This window comes from Scyliorhinus canicula, chromosome 5 (assembly GCF_902713615.1).
Source record: "Scyliorhinus canicula chromosome 5, sScyCan1.1, whole genome shotgun sequence".
Classification (NCBI taxonomy): Eukaryota; Metazoa; Chordata; class Chondrichthyes; order Carcharhiniformes; family Scyliorhinidae; genus Scyliorhinus; species Scyliorhinus canicula.
Window position 1 is genome coordinate 19753559 of NC_052150.1, and position 21517 is coordinate 19775075.

Below are 21517 nucleotides of genomic sequence, written 5' to 3' on the forward strand. Positions count from 1 at the left end.
CACTGACGACGGGACCAGAGAGACCTGCTGCCAGCGAGTGGCCAAGGAATTCCATCCGATTGCTCTCGGACGCACCACAAACTCTAGCCTCAGGCTTCTTACAGGCCTCAACAGAAATCGTTGTTGAAGGCATTTCATCAGCAAAAAAAAAGTATGTTTCTTGCAAACAATATTTTTAAATGTCTTTCGTATTGCAAATTCTCTTTCAGGGTAAGGAAGTAAACAATCAGCAGGGTGAAAGGATTTTCACAAATTATTTTGAAAAACCCAATCGGCCTCCTTTTTTGGTGCAAGCCTTTGTTAGCTGCTGATTATGAATTGATTACTTTCATAGGATCTTGGCAGTACTTCTTAAACTGCTTTTGATTTTAAAAAAAAAATTCATTCTCGGGTATGGGCGTCACCAACAAGACCAGCATTTATTGCCCCGAACAGGTCCTTGGAATGGTGAGATGACTTCTTGAACCACTTCAGTCTGTATGGAGTAAGTGCTCTGTGATGCTGGTCGGCAGAGAGAACAGGCACCTTGATTTTGACCCAGTGATGATGAAGGAACAGCGGAATCAGTCCAAATCGAATTAGTGTGTGCCTTGGGGTGTGTTCCCTTTAATATTGTACCCACATATAGGTCTCCACTCATTCTACCTTTCAAAGTGCAAACCCTTCACCCCTGTCTTAAATTACATTTTCTAAGGTTCCTGCTCACTTCAGCAGGTCCTGCCCTCTTGTAGGCTGTCCACCTCACTGTTGACTATTTTCCTGAGGTTTTCTGCCAGGGCAAACTTTGAATCCCCAATTAAACCAAGTCCACGCAAATAATTTGTAAGAAAAAGAGCAGTGGTCTTAATACCAACCCCCAGGACCGCACCACTATACTCTTCATTGTATCTTTCTAAAATTCATCTGCAAATTTGCTCCCCTATCTCTATCATACTCCAGCATTTGGTGTCCTATAATATGCAAAGAGCAGATGACCAACTATCCTTCTGTTCCTTATACTTTTACCGAAATAGGGTCCGTCTCTTGTTCTATCACCCCACTTTCCTGAGCTGTTAACGATATATTTAATCCGTTCTGTCATTGCCCCTTCTTCGTTCCTTCTTTATTTTTTTCAAACTACATTTGTAGCTTGAAATGTTAAGTTGCCATTCCTCGCCCTTGTTTGAACCAGGTCTCTGCAATGCCATTACTCCACAGTCCGAAGGGACAATTAGTTATGGCAGCTGCCCAACCTTAACTTCCACGCTCTGTACATTTACACACATGCACTCCAAACCCATCGGAGTCTCTTTTGTGTTTCCTCCTTGTCTGTTCCCTCCGATTTGCGAACTGCTCTTCGTCATAATGCAGCTTGCCTCTCCCAGACAGCAGTGCATATTTCTGCTGCTTCATCCCGGTTCCCCTCCCCACTGTAATCAGGATTAAATGCTGCCCCCACAGCGCTAATTAGCACTCGCACAAGGGCATTGGTTCCAGTCTTATTGAGGTGCAACCCATTCATTTTGTACAGGTCCATCCTGACCCAGAACTGGTCCCACTGCCACAGGAAAACAAAACCCTCACTCCTGCACCATTTTGGCTGCCATGAATTAATTTGCTTTAACCTCACTGTCCCCAACTTCACTTGGCACAGCCACTGGGAATAATCCGGCGACTAAAATGTTATTAACAGGGTAAAAAGAACACCGTGCTGAGTTTTGTCAGGACTACGGAATTCCCCTGTTCCTGGGGCTGAAAGAGGGAAGCAGCCCCACTTTGGCCACCAGTGGAACCCAGGGAGACATAATTGTGCTGGCGGCCAATTAAGTGACTGCTGCCAGAGTTATTAGCACGGGCAGCACGGTAGCATTGTGGATAGCACAATTGCTTCACAGCTCCAGGGTCCTAGGTTCGATTCCGGCTTGGGTCACTGTCTGTGCGGAGTCTGCACATCCTCCCCGTGTGTGCGTGGGTTTCCTCCGGGTGCTCCGGTTTCCTCCCACAGTCCAAAGATGTGCAGGTTAGGTGGATTGGCCATGATAAATTGCCCTTAGTGTCCAAAATTGCCCTTAGTGTTGGGTGTGGTTACTGGGTTATGGGAATAGGGTGGAGGTGTTGACCTTGGGTAGGGTGCTCTTTCTAAGAGCCGGTGCAGACTCGATGGGCTGAATGGCCTCCTTCTACACTGTAAATTCTATGATAATCTATGATAATCTATTAAGAATGGCAGGCCGCCTGAAAGACCCTTCTGACCCAATAGGAGGGCAGGCAGGTGATCATTCTCAACAGCGCCACTGGTAGTGGTGGCCAGAGCTGAAGTTACAACTGTGAGGGGAGGAAGGATTAATGGCCAAGGCGCCCATGAAGAAGGGTGGGGGTGGGGTGGGGAGGTGGGGTTGAAGTATATCAGAGCCAGGCAGGGTTTCATTCACTGGGTGGTCACCCCATGTGGCAGTAGACATAACGAATACGTAACATACACCCCCCAACACACACACACACATGATGCTGGAAAGAAAATTAGTTGGCTACTCAAGTGGCTCATGTGGGCTCCCAGTAAGCGGCTACTCTTCCAGCTGCTGGCAAAATGCAGTGGGAAGATTCCATACCCACCCACCGGACACCATTCCGCATCATTTCTCCAGACATCCCGGCCTCCCAATCTCGTGCTAAGGAGTAAAACCTATAATAGGTAAACCACATATAAAGGAGTAAACACTTTTTAATGGGAAAAATCATATATAAATATTTCATAATCACAATTTGTCGGTGAATGAATTTAATTACCGAATGTACTTTATGGAAAAAAATGTTTGCCTTTTTCCCCGTCTGCATTTAAAAATTCAAATGTCCCAAATAAAGTTTTAAGCAATTTTGTTCAATTACACATTTCACAACAATGTAATTCAACCTATCCACTGAGCATTCTAATTAACGATGCCTTTCCGGCACGGAGGAGAGCAGGAAGTATAAGAGACAAAGAGGGGGAGGCTGAGAGGAGGAGGAAGAAAAGAAACATGGAGAGAAATTTATAGAGAGTGTCTTTCTTCACAGCTCCAGGGTCCCAGGTTCGATTCCAGCTTGGGTCACTGTCTGTGCGGAGTCTGCACATCCTCCCCGTGTGTGCGTGGGTTTTCTCCGGGTGCTCCGGTTTTCTCCCACAGTCCAAAGATGTGCAGGTTAGGTGGATTGGCCGTGATAAATTGCCCTTAGTGTTGGGTGGGGTTACTGGGTTATGTGGATAGGGTGGAGGTGTTGACCTTGGGTAGGGTACTCTTTCCAAGAGCCGGTGCAGACTCGATGGGCCGAATCGCCTCCTTCTGCACTGTAAATTCTATGATCTATGATCTAATTCGCATTCTTTTTAGAAAGACAAATGAGATTGAATTTTGAAAACAAACCAAATCTTAAATGATCGCCTTGTGTTCAGTTAGTAAATGTGAATGAATTTCACTGTTTGCCAAGCATTAAGTATCAATTCATAGTCCTCTTGCCTGTGAGGCACAAGTTTCAAGTCTCACTCCAGAGCTGGAGCCCAAAAGATTAAGGCTTGCATACTCAATCGTGTCCTTGCTTTTGAAACAAAATATATTTGTCTAACTTTGTTACTTTTGAAAGATACGAAGATAGCGAAAGAGAGGCTGAAGCTCTCTTAGCGGCTGCAGCTGAGCTGGAGGAGGGAACAGCACAGAATACCGAGCAACATGAACTCAAAGAGGGGAGCGCCGCCAATAAAAGAAGAGGGAGCGGGGAAGATTCACTTAAAGATGACACCAAAAAGAGCAGAGTGGAGGAAAAAGACCAGGAAGGCGCATCTGAATCTGCCGCCTGTCAGAGCAACGCCACTCCCACTTCTGCCCAGGAAAACACGTCTGAACCTGCCGCCTGTCAGAGCAGAGCCAGCCCCACTGCTGGCCAGCAAGAAAATAGTCAGGAAACCAAAGAGGAGAATCCACACACTGTGATTGGCAAGTAGAGACTGACTTATATCTTGTTGTTCTGAGAGCTTGAGAAGGTGAGTGTCAATGCAAAGTGGCACAAGTGCTAAACGCCTGGAATATAAATCAGGTATCAAAGCCTAATCTGACACTGAATTGAAGCGGAATAGGACAAGCTCCTCTCAGGAGACTTTCTGCTCTTCGGTCCAATGTCAGGTGGGGTTTTAATTCTGGATTCAGGCGGCACTTGAACCATCATGCCACCAAGAGTTTTAAGCCCCCATATTCCTCTTCCATTCGTGTGAGCACTTTCCAAGTTCACAGGAGAAGGAAATTGGGGCCTTAATGTGTGCTGCATAAATAAATATTTACTGAGCATTTTGCAGTGCATTCACTGTACAAGACTAGCACTGGTGTTAACTAGTTTAACTGACGCTAAACCTGTGGAATGCTAATTGAATGTGAAGACCGAGGTCAAGTCACGAGGACAGAGATGACCTCCTCTGCGGAGTTCACTTTGCTCTCCACAGATGTCGACTGACTTGCTGTACGTTTCCAGAATCTTCTGTTTCTCTTTCACATTTTCAGCATTGGCTGTATTATTTGCTTTTTTTATTATAATTAAGCCCTGAATGGTTTGTGAAATATAGCATTACATTTTACGTACTGGGTTACAAACTGTTATGAATAAAAATTTGATATCCAAGAGGAAGTTCCTCTTTGTAAGGTATAATGAAATTGTAAAAACGTTCCCAATGAATACATGATTTCTCAACTTCGAGCACACATCGGAAATCTTCATGTTCTTAACCAATTCATTAACCTTCTGCTGTTCCCGGAGCATCTCCCTTTTGAGTTATTTCTCCATTTCGTTCTGTTTCATTTTGATTTAGTTGTAATCTCTGGTGCTGTTCCTCTCCCTCTCTCTCTCTATGTGATCCCCTCAACCTGATCTTTTCTGTTTCTCTACATCCAAAAAGTCTCATCAATCCAATCTTCCACCATTCCTACTGTCTGCATTTAACTGCTTTGACCGAATCTGTTCGAGTTGCCTCATTTCATTACTAAATATCTGTTCTTACAGCAATCAGTTGAGAAGTAGATTGAGTTATTGGACCGTAGGTTAACTGAGCTCTAGGCTGTAGTATTGGAGAGAGGAGGTGGGGGAGTTACCCCAACCTCCTCTTGAAATTCCCTGGTCCAGAGTCACATTTTCAGTTGGCTCCCAGTGCTGGGAAACTGCCCAGGAGAAGTCTGCACTTCTAGGCAACAGCTGTGCGAAGCATACCAGGAAATCTCTGTGGGGCACCCCGAGCACATCTTTGTGGTTACGTCAATAGTTACCCAGAAGCAGTTTGAAGAATAAAAACCTCTTCTAACTTCTAGGTGACTATTGCTCAGGCCCACACCGATCTCCCAAGGTATTCCCCCCAATTCCCCAGATGACACCCTCAACTCCCCACAACTATCCCTTCTTACCACCACCACCTCTCCCCCCCCCCCCCCCCCCCGCCCCCCCCACCCCTCCACCACCAATCCCAAATCCGGGACTTCCAGACTACCCCAAATCTGCTTCCCTAAATTCCCAGGTTAGAGTTCGCTGACCAGCCAAAATTGTTTCCCCTGACATTGCGATCGTCCTGATGGGTGCAAGATGAAAAACTTTGATAAAATGTCCTTTTTTCAGTAACACTCAAGTTCTGTACTCCCAAACGACTGTTAATAATGGTTGTTTAGTCATGAAGCACACACACACAGGCAGACTAAGCCAACAGCCTAGAAATGTGTATCAATCATAGATTCTCGTAACTCCCTCGAAACTGACATTTAGCTGGAACATCTGTAGCTTCATGGCTTCTACCTTCCTTTCTAAATAATGGAATGATGTAATGAGCGGGCTCCCCTGCAATTTGAACTCATGACCTGTCTGGGGAAGCCATTGTGGCTTTCCGACCAAGTGAAAACATTGGGAAGAGAAGTCTGGGCTGGAGGTGGCCATAAGTAAGTTCTTTACTTTTACGTTTTCCCTGTAGGACCAGAGAGGGAGCTGGAGAGCTCTTCCTGTGAGCTTGGCCAGAAAAGTTTAGCATCCCCCCCCCCCCAACCCCCCAACCCCCAACCCTTTCAGCTACTCCCTTTTTTGAATTATGAGGCCCTTCCAAACCCTGTCCTGGGATATCTCTTGTTGCTGGTGATGAAATATGTGGTGCTGACCGGCAGCCTCTTGCCACCCCATATTTCCCCCGCCATCCACTCTCAGGCTAACAATTCCTGCCCGCTTTGGGCAGCAGGCAATTGTTACTGCTGAAGGCAGGGGTTTTTATGGACACCATGTCCTCTGCTCACCTGATCCCTGTTCCTGGTTAAAATTGAGGCTAATACTTTGAAATGGCAATGGATGGAGGAAATATCACAGTCGCTCCTGTAGCACATGTTTTACAATGTATCTGCGTTGCAGACAGCATTACAGTCATTTCCTGTGGCCACATTTTGTCCAATATCTTATCAACTGTTCCGAAAGTTTTCATGTAAATCCAATAAGTCTTTGATTTATTAATTTGGCTGTTAACATTACGGTTTAATCTAAGAGCAGTTAATGTCAATCTTCTTGACCTATGACCTCTTTCTCTACAACAGACGCACAAGTGGCAAACTATTTCTGTACTTTATCTTTCCTGGTCTAGATGATGGTCCTACGCCACCTGCTCCGTTCGAACATCGGATTGTGTCAGCAAACATGGCCCAAATCAGCAATTACTATACAATACACAAATCGGAAATCCTTGGAGGGTCAGTCCTGTTTAATGTTCATCGGAAAATGATCGATTGTTAAAAATGCACTGGGGGTAATTTTACCCAACCCCCCCCCCAACATCTCCACGATGAGTGGGGTAATAATTGGGCAATTTGCAAAACCCAATGCCAAACTTGCGTGTCTTAACCCAAGCGAGTTTTGGGGCATCCAATCCATTCTGGAGAGGCAAGTTCACCATTATAAGATGTAAGTGCGGAGCCACTCCTGATACTTTGGCAGGCGGTTGAATTTAATATGACCGGGCAGGTTACTCAGGGCTCGGGAAATTTTCAGCTGTGGGGAAAGCAGCTGCATCCAGCTGGTGGGTGCTTTTCCAGCTCTGCTTGTGGGCCTGGAGGAGCAGGAGCGCTCCGTTCACTCACCCTGTCAGGCAAGCCTTCTGCCACATTTATCAAACACAGGGCATCATGTCCCTCCAAAGCAGTAATTGCTCCTAGTACACACTTTCTCACAATCAGCCATCCATTTCCAACCAATGTGAAATATTTCCAATTATCAAGGACAGACCCCAATGGTCTCCAGTTATCATCCTCTACCAAAGCCTCTCATACTTAACGGTCAGTCTCCCTCTCAACCTGGGCATCTGCAGAGCAGGAACCAGAGGCAAAGAAGGGCAATAATCATCTAATAATCTTTATTAGTGCCACAAGTAGGCTTCCATTAACACTGCAATGAATAAGGTCTGTCCTTAAATTAAGCAGGATATCCTTGACCTTGTTGGATATGTCTTGAGCTCCTGGGCTCTCCTGAACCCTCCCTACCTTCCAGAAATATCGGGACAATTGTCTCTGTATCAGAGGAGTGTTAGTGAGAGAACAGCTGTGTGGGAATGTGGTGATGGTTTTTCATTTGGAGCTACATCATTTTGTCACAGTACTGATAATATATTTTATGTTACATCATCCACACAGCTGAAAACCCATCAGCTCGAAGATCTCCACTTCCCAACTTCAATGAGTCCTGTGCTTTTCATGTATCTGGGGAGACACGCCTTGGTGGATGAAAACACTACAGTTAATACAAATATAGTCATATGTGCGGATTGTAATGGTTGTTGTCCTGTATATTAATTCATCAGTTAAATGAATAAAATAAGACAATGGATGGACACTGAAAGGGTCCTTTGATATTGCAATTTTGCTTCTGAAATAGGTCAGCTAGAAATGTTTTCTTTAACATATACCACTAAACCCAGGTGATTGCACACATTGCCATAGTTCTTGCAGTCATGCTGTTCGATTTCTTAAGCAATACTAAGGTAATCAGCACCCTACTCTCCTCCAGTATAAAGTGTGGTTGTTTGAAATTCTGCATTCTTGTATTTGTCCTGAGATGAATGATTTTGGAAACATGCCTTTCTTTCAGTGTTAGTAATGTTCTTATTGTGGAAATACTTCTCTAAGTAAAAATGTAGCTGTTGCTTGGCCTATCATTTAAAAAAAAATGGTATATATGTCTTTAATGGTTTGTTACAGGGGACGTTTTGGACAAGTGCACAAATGTGTAGAAAAATCTACAGGTCTTACTTTAGCCGCCAAAATCATTAAAACCAGAGCAGCAAAGCAAAAGGTATGGTCATTCTGAATAACATTGGTCCTCTGCCATGGAGATGATTTGATTTTTCTTGTATCATTCTACACATTGTTATTGGTCAACAGGAGGAGGTAAAGAATGAGATCCAAGTCATGAACCAGCTCAATCACACCAACCTCATCCAGCTTTACGATGCTTTCGAGTCAAAGAATGATATCATTCTCATCATGGAATAGTAAGTACCAGCGATTTTTACTGGTGTTAGCCATCGTTTGAAGCAACAATTTTCAAAAGTTTATTCACAACAGTAGTCTTATGGATGTGGTAGCAGGTTCAATTATGCAACCAGAACATTGACTGCATCTGCCCTGGGGTTGCCGAGCCTCCAGGAATCATTAGGAACTGAAGACTGATCTGCAGGGCTCTGCTGTAGGTAACCCAGGGGGGAAAAATAAGATAGGGGAATGTCATAATATACACACAAGTATATGATGGTGCACAGACAGACACTGATTGACACACAGGATGACCAATTAACACACAGAACACAGCAGCCAATCACCAGACAGGACACGGACACTATAAAGCCAGAGGGCACTAGTTTTCCCGCTCTCTTGGGATGCAGCCTCTGAGACAGCCAGAGCCCGTGAGCAGCAACACTAACATCCACCATGTGGTAGCAGGATAGTCTGGTCAGGTTAGCCTCAGGTCTCCAGTCAACTCAGCATAGTGTCAACCCACAGTTAAAGTATGTTTAACAGTTCATAGTTCAATAAAATAGAGTTGCATTTCTACATGTGTTGGAAGCCTGTCTCTCTCACTGCTATGGTAAACACAGTCCTCGCAGACCCAGCATACCTAACACATCAGGGGACAAAAAGATTGTGCGCATTTTAAAATCTTCTTTCACCTCTTCGTTGCAATTTTTTTAAAATCGAAGGTCGGTTAAATTGCTGTTTGAAGGATGCTGAGAATCATCCAACCAGGTTTAGTGAAGGTTTTAAAAAAAATTCTCATTTGACAAATGAAAAGTGGGGTGCTGCAGAGATGCACATGTTGTTGGACGAAAAGCAGAAGAAAGGTGAGGAGGGGGGAACACAAGCTCATGTGCTCAAATCTCCAGGAATATGTCCAACTAGAGTTGGTAACCCCAATGCTCCTCATCTGTTTAGTCCTTTAAATCTTCATTATAAAACAAAGTCAAGCTATCGCAAAACGTCTCAGCGGGCAATGCAAAAGAATCTTATCCGAGCTTTAGGAGCAACCTAACACCTTCAGCCAGGCCAAATATAACCTTCCTGTAAATTATGGACTACATAGATTGCCACTGGAATACCCTTTAAATTTGCCGACGTTGGAAAAAGAAGAGAGCTTTTGTATTTATATGGAGGTTTTCATGAACCTTTCCAAATCCCAGCCAGTTAATTGCTTTTTAAAGTTGTTACGACCAGTGAGGACATGTATCAGAACTCCCTGGTTGAATGTGACAATAAAGGGGACGAAGCTATGCACTCAGTGTCTGTGCGTAACTATTTACCTGCTGATTGTAAAGAAACTACTCTGGCCGTCATTCCTGAGTTTTAAACGCCAGAGGGGTTACTTTTTGTGAGATTTAACAAATTTACCCATGTCAAGATATAAAAATACAGAAAAAGATAAACCCATGCTTGACCTTCGTAATACACACCACACATGCAGAACTACAAGCTACAAAGAGGAAAGTTGCTTGGTCATGGCCAACCCACCTAACCTGCACATCCTTGGAGTGTAGGAGGAAATTGGGGTACGGGGATAGGGTGGAAGTGAGGACTTAAGTGGGTCGGTGCAGACTCGATGGGCCGAATGGCCTCCTTCTGCACTGTATGTTCTATGTACTTAAAAAAAAAAATCGGAGAACCCACAGGAAACCCACACAGACGAGGGCAGAATGTGCAAACTCCGCACACATGTTTGATCAGTCGTTAAAATTAAAGATTAATAATACTCATGCACAAGTCACATCATAATGAGAAAAGTTGGTATTTTAATGTAGGAAAATCAAGGAGCCAGTTTGCACACAGGAGGGTCGCACAGATAACAATAAGATACGTGACTGGACAATCTACTTTAGTGGTGTTGCATGAAATGTGATGGCTGGATTGGACAACAGGAAAGTTTGGCAGCATTTCTGTGAATGATGCAGTGGTGTCTTTTACGTCCACTTAAAATAGCAACTTGGGCCTTAGTTTAATGTCTTATCCAGAGACTGCACATCTGGCAGTTATGCACTGAAGTGTCAGCTTAGCTTATGCACTCATATTCTAGCATGGGGCTTCAACGCATGACCTCTGAACTGTGGAAAGTTTGTTATCAGTCAAACATTTAACTATAAGGGAACAGGGATGTGAATTTTAATGAAAAATTGCTGGATTAAATCAATAATATTTGTTTTAAATAGTTATATTATTTATGCTATATATACTCTTTTAATGGAGAAGAAAGATCTGGGTGTCCTGGTACATGGATCAAGTAAAATTAGTATACAGCTAGAGTAAGTAATTAGGGAGGCAATTGGAATGTTGGCATTTATTGCAAGAGGAATGGCATGTAAAAGATGATAGGGCAGCACGGTAGCATTGTGGACAGCACAACTGCTTCACAGCTCCAGGGTCCCAGGTTCGATTCCGGCTTGAGTCACTGTCTGTGCGGAGTCTGCACATCCTCCCCGTGTGTGCGTGGGTTTCCTCCGGGTGCTCCGGTTTCCTCTCACAGTCCAAAGATGTGCAGGTTAGGTGGATTGGCCATGATAAATTGCCCTTTGTAACCAAAATTGCCCTTAGTGTTGGGTGGGGTTACTGGGTCATGGGGATAGGGTGGAGATGTTGACCTTGGGTAGGGTGCTCTTTCCAAGAGCTGGTGCAGACTCGATGGGCTGAATGGCCTCCTTCTGCACTGTAAATTCTATGATGATAAATTCTATGATGAAGATAGCTATTCAGGGCCTTGTTGAGTCCACACCTGGAGTAGAGCTTTGGCCTCTGTTTTAAAAAAAAGGCCCAATTGTCTCATTATTCCTGCATTGGAGGGATTGTCTTATGAACATTTGAACATATAAAAGAGGAGTAGAGGTAGGCCATTTGGTCCCCTCGAGCCTGCGATGCCATTCAATAAGATCGTGGCTGATCTGTTTGCATTTTATGTTCCCCATTCCCATTTATCCCCAACAACCTCTGATTCCCTTGCCTAACAAGAATCGCCCTATCTCAGTGTTAAAGATATTCAGGAGTGATCCTGCTTCCACCCTCATCTCTGTCCTATAATGTCCACTCTTAATTTTAAAATGGGGTTCCCTAGAATATAAATGATTTGGAGGAAAATGTAGTTTGTCTGATTAGTATATTTTGTGGATGACACAAAGATTGGTGGAGTTGCGGATCGTGATGAGGACTGTGAGAGGATACAGCAGGATATAAATTGGTTGGAGACTTGGGCGGAGAGATGGCAGATGCAGTTTAATCCGGACAAAATGTGAGGTAATGCAGTTTGGAAGGTCTAATACAGGTGGGATCATACAGTCAATGGCAGGCAGCGAGATCTAGGTGTATAGGTCCACAGATCATTGTAAGTGGCAACGCAGATGGATAAAGTCGTCAAGAAGACATTCTTGCCTTCATTGATCAGGGTATTAAGTATAAAAATTGCAAGTCATGCTGCAGCAGTACAGAACCTTAGTTAGGCCACATTTGGAATATTGCACACAATTCTGGTCACCACACTACCAGACGGATGGGGATGCTTTAGAGAGGGTACAGAAGAGGTTTGCAGAGATGTTGCCTGGTCTGGAGGATATTTGCTATGAGGAGAGGTTGGATAAACTCTGATTGTTTTCGCTGGAACGACAGAGGTTGAAGGGTGACCTGATAGATGTATCAAAATTGTGAGTGGCATGGACATAATGGATAGTCAGGCCTTTTTTCCCAGGGTGAAAAAATCAATTACCAGGGGACATAGGTTTAAGATGCAAGAGGGAAAGTTTCGAGGAGATATGCGAGGCAGGTTTTTTTTACACAAAGGGTGGTGAGTGCCTGGAACTCGCTGCCGGGGGAGGTGGTGGAAGCAGATAGCGATGTTTAAGAGGCATCTTGACCAATCTATGAATAGGATGGGAATAGATCAGGGGTGGGCAAACTTTTCCGTGCAAGGGCCACATTCAGAAATTCACAATTCACAAAGGGCCGCATAGTATATTAAGTAAAATAATTACTTCACCCGGTTATGATTCTGGGCGCCTCATATAGAACATAGAACAGCACAGAACAGGCCCTTCGGCCCTCGACGTTGTGCCGAGCAATGATCACCCTACTCAAGTCAACGTATCCACCCTATACCAGTAAGTAACCCAACAGCCCCCCCGCATTAACCTTAAAAAAAAATTTAAAAAAAAAAAAAAAAAAAAATTTTTAAAAAAAATTTTTTTTTTTTTTTTTTTAATGACTTGGTGGGCCGCAGAAATACCTTTGGCGGGCCGCATGCGGCCCGCGGGCCGTAGTTTGCCCACCCCTGGAATAGATAGATCTGGACCCTGGAAGTACAGAAGGTTTTAAGCTTAGGCAGGCATCATGATCAGCACAGGCTTGGAGGTCCGAAGGGCCTGTTCCTGTGCTCTGGTGTTCTTTGTTCTGGACTCCCCCACAAGTGGAAACATCATTTCCACGTCTATCTTGTTGAGACCATTCAGGACCTTGTATACTTTGATTAAATCATCCCTCACTCTTAAACCCCAGTGGAAAGAAGTCCAGTCTGTCCAACCTATCCTCATAAGTCAACCCATTTGTTCCAGGTGTGAACCTTGTAAACCTCTTCTGAACTGCCTCCGACACATTTACATTCTTCCTCCAATAAGGAGACCAAAACATCACACAGAATTCAAGATATGGTCTCAGAATAACAGAATCTTTTGCCACAGACTTTTGTATAACAGAAGCGTTAAAATCCGTACTCTTTTTTCAGGCCCTCACCTGCTTCATTTTCAGACTCACCCTTCTTCCCTGATCACTGAATAAATCAAAACACTATATGCTAAGTGGTGTGACTGCCTCTTGGTACAAAATATCACGGTGACTTTCTCCCTCCCTGATGTGTTGCGGTGTCTGCAGCTCAGCCTCCAGGTCAATGACTCTGACCTGACGTTCTTCTAGCCACAAACACTTATTGCAGGCGTGTTTGCCCTGGATCACAATTATATCCAGGAGCTCCCACATACTGCAGCCTTGACACATCACCTGACCTACCTAACATAAAAGTCTTAATTAATTACTTAGTTATAGTATGCACTTATTTATCTTCATTATTATATATTTTATTAACTTTACCAGGTTCAGAAAACAAAGGTCATTTTAAGGGATTTATATTTGTATTGGTAAACATTAGAAATATGTTTTAAGTGGGTTTAATTTTAATGTTTCTGTTCCTGTAAAGGTAAAACCTATAGTTGGATTCATGCTGGCCAAAGGTATTTGTGTGTTGGGTTGATTAAGTTACAAATGTATTTTTATTGTGCTGAGAGAGGACTGCAGCATGAAGAATAAATAGTAGTAGGAATGGTATTGAATAGCAATAGGAGGCCACTTTTCAGAGGGAGGGGTTTCCCTTTGTTCTTAGTTTTAACTGAAAGCCAGAGCAGTTGGAGATATGTAAAGAGTGAGAAGACAGCTCTCATAGCTCTACTAGATGTAATTGGTTTAGAATGCGAGAGCGGCAGCATCTCAATCAGCTTTGCTGCAAGAAAAACCATATCATGGAGAAATGGTCAGCCAGTTAATGAAACTAGAGGGAGTTTCCAAGAAGTCTGAGGCAAAAGATTCGAGAACAAAGATCTGTTCAATAAAGACACACAGAGTTAAGAGGAAGGGTGAGACATGTGAAGTGTTTTTCAGGTTTGTGAGATTTTACTACAGTCTGTGGCAGATGAGTTAACATAATTATGGAAATCAGTGGCTGGATCTCAAAGTGCGTGTAGAAGCCTGTAAGGCAAAGGAATGCTAAAAGGTTAAACTGAAAGAAAAAACATATCATGTGGCAAAGATTAGCGGTAAACCAGAGGATTAGGAAAGTTTTAAAAATCAACAAAAGATGACCAAAATAATAATAAGAGGGAGAAGATAAACTTTGCGGGTATATTAGCAAGTGATATCAAAATGGAGGGTAAGAATTTCTTTAAACATATAAAAAGGAAGAGGGAGGCCAAAGTGAACTTAGGCCCATTGGAGAAGTGATGATTTGGAGTCTTTTGAATGGTGGAGCAGGAGCAAAGGGCCAAATGGCCTCCTCCTGTTCCCATGTTCCTACATTCCTCCATGTTGTTACACAGAAAGGTATTTCATTCATACAGTAGGTTATTTTAAGTGAGCGATGACAGAAATATCCCATTTATAATTCACTGTTAAGTCATTAGTAATCAGGACATCCATAGCAGTTACAGTTAGAGCTGCCAACCTCCTAGTCAGCGCTGGAGACTCCAGAAACTGAATATTAATTTCAAGGTACTATGAGAAATCCAGGAGAAAAATCATTTGGGAATTATAAAGATTGTTTTTTTAAAAAATATTTCCTTTCCACATTTTCGCTTATCAGCTGTAAAATATTGGGCAAAAATTGCATCGGGTGGGCAAGAAAGGGGCAGCCAATTGCATAGACATAAATTCCAGGTTATGTAAGTAGGCAACAATGAAAATTACCCTCAATGTGTCTCACCAGTGGGAGGTAGAGGGGTGGCCAATATAATGAAGTTTTAATTGGACAATTTGCAGCAAGGTCTGACTCTAATCAGTGTCCAGCTGCACTCATCCCATTCAACTGAATGAGTCAGTCTCTGCGAATTAGTCAAAACTCAGGAATCCCCCATTTTTCTGACCCTCAATTATCACAGGAAATGGTTCAATAAATTGTGAGGGATTAATTCTGTGCTGTTTATTTTTTTTCCTCCATAGTATCGATGGGGGGGAGCTCTTTGACAGGATCATAGACGAAAGCTACAATTTAACAGAAATGGACACAATCCTCTTTGTTCGACAGATTTGTGAAGGACTCCAATATATGCATCAGAGGTACATCCTTCACCTAGATCTGAAGGTAAAGCCTGTCACAGGAGGTTTGTGAAATAAAATTATGTAGTTTATCTGAAGAAATTGTCGTTCAAACCAAATTTTGAATGCTTAAAGTTACTATTCGAGAGAGATAAACACTCCTCTTCCCTCTGTGTGTGAGATCTGCACTCCTAAAATGCTTGGAAGAAGAACAAGGGGTTATCCCAGTGCTAGATGATTAACGAGTACAATCACGAAAGAGTCATTGCTGAACTGATAAATAGGACTTTGGCAGACTGTAAGAAAGAGTGGTTTTACAGGTCGGCGCAACATTGAGGGCCGAAGGGCCTGTACTGCGCTGTAATGTTCTATGTTCTAAAGATGATTAAGGATACTAAATATTAAATAATAGAGTGCGGTCTAATGGAAATGAGTCCCGTCTCGAATGCGTTTAGCCGGGTTTTTCCCGGTGCTTGGATGCCCAGGTGGCATCGGGGGTGCCAGGGTGTCACCCTGCCCAGTGCCCAGCCAACCAGGGCCCCCCAGTCCCCATGGGAGACCCTACCAAGTGCCGGTGCGCCGGCTTCCCTTTTGTGGAGACTGGTACTTTTTTTCTTAATATACATGTAAAGTACCCAATTTATTTTTTTCCAATTAAGGGGCAATTTAGCGTGGCCAATCCACCTAGCTTGCACATCTTTTGGGTTGTGGGGGCGAAACCCCCGCAAAGATGGGGAGAATGTGCACACTCCACACGGAAGGTGACCCAGAGCCGGGATCGAATCTGGGACCTCGGCGCCGTGAGGCAGCAGTGCGAACCACTGTGCCACCGTGATGCCCTGTGGAGACCAGTAATAACCAGTTTGACCCCATGCCTGTGGTAACTCCCGTTGTATTTCACGAGGTGTGATGAGCCAAGCCTCTCCCGGATCTACGGGTCGCATTGCGTTGCACCTCCGGTAGGACGTGGCCGGTAGATGGCACCTATAGTGTTTCAGGGATTTGGAGCAAACACTGGTTAATGGTGTTTGAGGTACAGATCAGAGATGATCTAATTGAATGGCAGCATAGTCTCGAGAGGCCGCATATGACTTAATCCTGTCCCTATTTTCTAGTAAGAAAGGTAAACTCCTAATCATCTCTTCCAAACATGCCAACTGTAGTAGCTGGCCCGTTTAAGGGACGATCTTCTGAATGGTCTTGTGACCTGGTTGTCCAATCTGTACCGAGCGTGCAGAACTTCAGAACAGGTCATCGGCTTTTGCTCGGTTTTCCGTGTGGGAGGCAGCCTGGCAGCACTACTCTGTAAATAGTAAATAGCCTGTTATATAAATTAGTGTTCATGTTTGTATTTAACTGGTGGAATGAAGTTACTACATTTGGCTACGAGGTAAAAAGCAAAATCAGCAAGTGCTCTTGAAAGATCTTCCGCTCAGAACCTGGTCCAGGCGAAGTCAAACTTGCAAAGTGGATTGCGAGCTGCAGAGATGTCTGTATTTGGTAGACTGGATCCCTTCAATGTCTCTGTTGAAGATTGGGTGTAGAACGTTGAGCGATTAGAATGTTTCTTCAGAGCAAATGGAGTTGAGGGGAGGGGAAGAAGAAGGCCCTATTGTTAAGTGTGTGTAGAAGCCAAACCTATAATTTAATCCATAGCCTCAAACGCGCCTGATGCAAGCTCGATAATAGAGATTGTCGATTTAGTAAAATTATCTACCACCCAAAGCGCCCCGTGATTTTGCAAAGATTTAAATTCAATTCCACGGAGTGAGCCTTAGGGTAGACCATCGCTGAATGGGCAGCCCCTATAGTACCTGTGGTTAAACCAGATAAACAAGTCTGCACATATGGAAACAAAAGATTAACACTAAGCCAAGCAGCAAAGCTGGACAGATAGCCTATCCCAAAGATAGAGGATTTATATGCAAGGCTGGCTGGAAGACATACATATACGAATTGGATATGGGTCATGTATATCAACAGTTGGAGTTGGATGATGTTTCCAGAGGATACTTGACTATTAATGCCTGTACAGGATCATATTAGTATACACGCATGCCTTGTGTTGTTTCATCAGCTTGCGCCATATTTCAAAGCACCATGGACAGTTCATTACACGGATTTCCGCATGCCTTGTATATTTGGATGACGTATTGATTGTCAGTGCAACTGAAGAAGAATAACTGGATAATCTTGAAGAAGTACTAAGAAGAATTCAAGACGCGGGAGTTCACCTAACACGAGAGAAATTCACTTTCCAGGCCATTGTTCTGGCCAAGACAGGACCGCTATCTTACGAAGTGTTATGGGCCAGGGTTTAGAGAACCCCAAAGTGTATCATGGAGTTCACCTGACCCACAACGTTTACTAGATTGTGGTATGGGGAGCACACGGCGCACTCTACAGGTGTTGTACAGCAGAAATGGAAAAGTATTTTTTAAAGAAAAACAATGTTTCTTCTATGAATTCAAGTTAACCTTTTTAAAACATGCAGTGAACATCTTAGCAAGCATTAATTCAAATTCAACCCCCAAAGAATACAACACTAGGTAATCCTTAATAACTTCCCAAACATCCAGAAGACAAAAGAAACACCGTTTAACAGAAGCACATCAGGTTTACATTCACCACTGAAATCATTTATTATTCTGAATTCACCAAATGATCAAGAGATAGTCTTTTCATGGCAGAGAGAACAACAGTACACTTGCTCTGTCTGGCTTCAGCTCTATCACTGAAAACGAAACTAAAACACACCCTGCAGCAAACAGCCTAAAACGAAAGTAAAAAGATGACAGACAGCCCAGCTCCACCCACTCTCTGACATCACTGCAATAATAAACACCCATTTCTTAAAGTTACTCTCATTGCAGATATTTATATACACACCCATTTATAAACACTCGTTTCTTAAAGGTACTCTCACATGACAGGTGTGAGTGTACAAGACAGGATTATGAGGAAACTTGTGGACCATCTGCGTGGTCGAGAGTTGTCCCGGGAGTCCGTGTTACGGCCTGATTCATTGTTGCCAGCTGGAGGTGTTGTTGGCTGAATGTGAAGTAAAATTTCCGATCAGCCTGTGATAGGTGAGTGCATTGGTCCGACTGAAACAGAGAAGGTTGAAGCCACAGTTCCAGAAGAGGGATCTAGTATGACCGTTTCTACAGAAGCACCCTAGTCAGTGGAGCTCTACGAGGAAGCAGCAGTCACCAGAGAGACTGAGGTTTTGATGGACCGATTAAAAATATTAATTGTTGGATATTTATGGGGAACTGTATAAGTTCGCTATCGTTCTGTGCAGTAAGGAACTTCGAGGGGGTGGGATGTAGTAGCTGGCCCCCTTTAAGGGGTGACCTTCTGAAAGGTCATGTGACCCACTCATCCCATCGGTACCCAACGTAATAGCCAAGCAGATGGCTGGCTTTTGCTCCGTTTTCGATCTGGGAGGAAGACTGGCAGCATCAAGGCTGCACTATTCTGCAAATAGCAAGTTGCATAAATAAACGTTCATTGTTTCTCCTAACTGGTGGAGCCAAGTTATTGCACCAACACCATAGAACTGGAGAACATAAAATAAATTTAGTGTAAGTTTTAAATTCATGGGATGAGGGCATCAGTGGCTGGATCAGCATTTATTACCCATCCCTAATTGCCCCTTGAATTGAGGTCATTCGAAGGGGTAGTTAAGAGTCAACCACATTGTTGTGGATCTGGAGTCACATGTAGGCCAGACCAGGTAAGGGTGGCAGATTTCCTTCCCTAAAGGACATTGGTGAACCAGTTTGACATGGTCATCGCTAGACTTTAATTCCAGATAATTAATGAATTCAAATTTCACTCCCTGCTGTGGTGCAATTCGAACCAGGATCCCCAAACTGGTACCCTGGGCCTCTGGATTACTATTTATTCAGTGGCAATACCATCATGCCACCGCACCCATCTGCAAAAGCTTCTTTTCTCATTTTGATACTTCCATCAAGGAAAGCAACAGGAACAAAAAGAATGCATAATTTAGCATTTGTGTATGAATGGTTAATTTAGTAGAGGAGTGAGCTCTGATAGGTCAGTCAAATACCTTTTTCTCATCCTTGACGTTTTGATTATACATTTTCAGCCTGAGAATATTTTGTGTGTCAACCGGGAAGCGAACCAAGTGAAGATAATCGACTTTGGCTTAGCAAGAAGGTAAATGATTTGTGGATAATGAACCCCCTTCCCCCTCTGTTATACCGTCAATTCACTGTGAGACCGTGAGAACGAGTGAACATTAGGCTTTATTATCCAGGAACTCGCCAGCCAGTGTCTGCTGTACAAATGGGTGCCACCCACAGGTGGCCGGTCTATATATCACCCTGGGGAGGGCGGAGCCAGAGGCGGAGCCCACCGGGGTTCCCGTACAGTACCTGGAAGTAGCCCGTACTATCACTTCCAGGTCATAGGTCACATCATTATACAGACAGCTCATGCATTAGGTGAATACATTCACCACACCCTCCTTTCTAACCTGTGCAGGCACACGTCTCAGGGTTTTTGACGGGGGTGGAACAAATGTGTGTTATAAAAAGTAGTTTTAAGTGGCACGGATATCATCCCCCACTGGCTGTAGCCTGCTGACAGCGTGATAAAACATCAGCATTCTTGTGGTGAATTATATATCCCGTAATTCACACTGTATTGCCTTACATGTATCGTGTCCTTGTGGGCTCTGTATACGAGCCGTTGCATGGCTCTGCCCATAGGGGGAGATGAGGAGTTTGTACTGGGCTCCACCCTTGGCTCTGCCCATGGCTCCTCCCACTAACCGGAAGTATAAAGCACTGCAGTCGTAAGCCTGCTCTCAGTTCCTCTCGTCGCAGGCATGTTCAGTTGTAAGACTATTAAAAACACTGTTTACTTCCAATCACGTGTCTTGTGAATTGATGGTCTCATCAATTCTCAAATTTGATTTTCTACCATTGCTTCGGAAGAGTTTTAGAAAGAAAACAAATGCTCCAAAGTCTCAACGTAAGCTTGAATAGTTTTTTCAAATTCTATTTAGTTGAACAAGCGATGTAGAGAAATCATCTCTCCCCGCCCAATTTTTAAATTCGGATCAATACTGTTGCTTGCGGGTGGCTAATCTATCCAAGCTTGGATTATCATCCTCTCGGGAGCTTTTTCAAACTCAGTTGTTTGGTGATGGGGCTGGGAGCTCAGTTGGCTAGATGCCGAGAGTAAGGTTCAGAATAGCACCAGCAGCCTGGGTTTAATTCATGTACTGACGGAGGTAGACTTCGAACCTGCTCCCTCACCCAGCCCCTGAAAGTGGAAGGAAATGGCAAGCCACCACTGCCAAAACCAGCTGAGGTTGAAGCAGGCAATGGGCCAAGGGTCTGCCCTTGTGCAGAACACATATGATATGGTCCAGCCTTGTTCAATATTACATTGAGTTGGTTAGTGTGACAAATTGATGAAACGTTATCGTTTCCAAGATGGCGGCAACGCTTGTGTTTTTGCAAGATATCAGCATACAGATGCAGAGATACCTGAGGGTATATGTGCACAAATCATTGAAAAAGGCTGGGTAGAATGACTAAAAAGGGTTGATAAGACAGACAGGTTCCTGGGCCTTATCAGAAGCAGAGAAGAAATGGTGGACCTTGATAAAGCATTATGTCATAATATACACCAGTATATCATGGTGCAGACACACACTGATGGACACACACAGGGAGCAATCAACATGTACAAACACTGCAGCCAATCACCAGTTAGAATACACACACTATAAAGGCAGAGGGCACCACGGTTCCCGTTCATTCTGGGTGCTGCCTCTGAGAGTAACAAGAACTCATCCAGCCCAGCACAGACTCACAACACGTGCTGAGAGAATCAACTGGTTCAGACAAGGCTTAGGTCTCTAGTTTAAGTTAGCATCATTTAGACCCACAGTCATCGTGTGTTAGTTAGTTAGAAATAGTTAATAAAATTGAGTTCAACCTTCATCTGTGTTGGAAGTGTCTGTTCATCTCTCAAGTCTACACTAGCCAACAGTTCACATTGGTTCAGACTCAACTTGAGTATGGTGTCCCATGCTGGCCACTGTATTTTTAAAAAGGATGTACAGATCTTGGAAAGCGTGCAAAGACATTTACAAGAGTGGTTCTATGTGTGGCTGAACTTAGAGAAGAAAAGGGTGACAGGAG

The 21517-nt window shown here is 43.7% G+C and overlaps 1 protein-coding gene across 8 annotated transcripts in view; it reads left to right on the forward strand.

The window, feature by feature from the left end:
* mylk4b (myosin light chain kinase family, member 4b) overlaps nt 1–21517 on the forward strand; it is a 202623-nt gene that overhangs the window by 155241 nt on the left and 25865 nt on the right. For all 8 annotated transcript variants that reach the window (XR_005460617.1, XM_038796737.1, XM_038796738.1 and 5 more), the window contains 6 exons: nt 3598–3947; nt 6602–6707; nt 8208–8301; nt 8391–8500; nt 15234–15375; nt 19447–19517. Coding sequence is in view for 7 of the 8 variants with exons in the window: in XM_038796737.1 (XP_038652665.1) it covers nt 3598–3947; nt 6602–6707; nt 8208–8301; nt 8391–8500; nt 15234–15375; nt 19447–19517 (873 nt within the window). In the remaining variant the exon portion in view is untranslated. The remainder of the gene's footprint in view (nt 1–3597; nt 3948–6601; nt 6708–8207; nt 8302–8390; nt 8501–15233; nt 15376–19446; nt 19518–21517) is intronic.